At 41.0% G+C, this 952-nt stretch overlaps 1 protein-coding gene across 3 annotated transcripts in view; it reads left to right on the top strand.

Moving 5' to 3' along the window:
* Bora (BORA aurora kinase A activator) overlaps window positions 1-952 on the top strand; it is a 26,931-nt gene that overhangs the window by 10,781 nt on the left and 15,198 nt on the right. For all 3 annotated transcript variants that reach the window (XM_021182151.2, XM_021182152.2, XM_029468729.1), the window contains exon 5: window positions 522-603. In XM_021182151.2, the coding sequence (XP_021037810.1) occupies window positions 522-603 (82 nt within the window). The remainder of the gene's footprint in view (window positions 1-521; window positions 604-952) is intronic.

Raw genomic sequence — 952 nt, forward strand, 5'->3', positions numbered from 1 at the left:
ATCTCCGTTACAGCATTACTCATATGTGCACACTTATCTCCATTACAGCATTATTCACATGTGCACACTTATCTCCGTTACAGCACTACTCACATGTGCACACTTATCTTCGTTACAGCATTACTCACGTGTGCACACTTCTCTCCATTACAGCACTACTCACATGTGCACACTTATCTCCGTTACAGCACTACTCACATGTGCACACTTACCCCAATTACAGCATTACTCACATGTGCACACTTATCTCCATTTACTGCTTCTAAGCTTACACTTGTCACCAACCCCAAAACAAATGGGCAGAGAAAGCAAAAGTAACTTGTCTGTGGATGATACCCTCAGCTTAGTTTGTAAGTTTCAAATTTCAATGGTTGGTTTAAAGTATCAAGACTTCTCTCTGTGTGGACTCTACACTTCTTCCCCCTTAACTTGGGTCAGTTGTATGGTTATTTGGAAACAATGAAGGTACTCTCCCTATTTGGGGGGGTTTAAGCCTAATTGTACAACTTGAATTTTCCTAGTTTTTTACTAAAGATGTCATTGTGCCCTCTCCCTGGACTGATCATGATGGAAAACAGCCTTCAGAGCTTCATCCCAGTAAATGTGAGTACTCTGTGCAGAAACCAGGGGCTAAGTCACTGAGGGTTCAGCGTGCATCTCCGAGACCATGCCTGTGGGGAAGCACAGTGATGCCCCCTTCACAGGCGTTGCTTAGGAGGCTGCTTCACATTCGGTCTCTGTGTGATAAGACTATCTCCTTTTCAGGGAAATACCAAAACTTAATTGAAATATGTTTGGGGTTTTTGTTGTTGTTGTTTGCTATTCTCTTCAGAAAGCATTTTTTTATGACCATTATGAGTACTAATTCTAAAGATACCTGTATTGGCTTCATTAAGGGTTAACAGTTGTTTTTGGGGGGTTTTGTTTGTTTGTTTTTTGTTTTTTGTTTTTT

The sequence above is a fragment of the Mus caroli genome, chromosome 14, assembly GCF_900094665.2.
Source record: "Mus caroli chromosome 14, CAROLI_EIJ_v1.1, whole genome shotgun sequence".
In the NCBI taxonomy this organism is placed as follows: domain Eukaryota; kingdom Metazoa; phylum Chordata; class Mammalia; order Rodentia; family Muridae; genus Mus; species Mus caroli.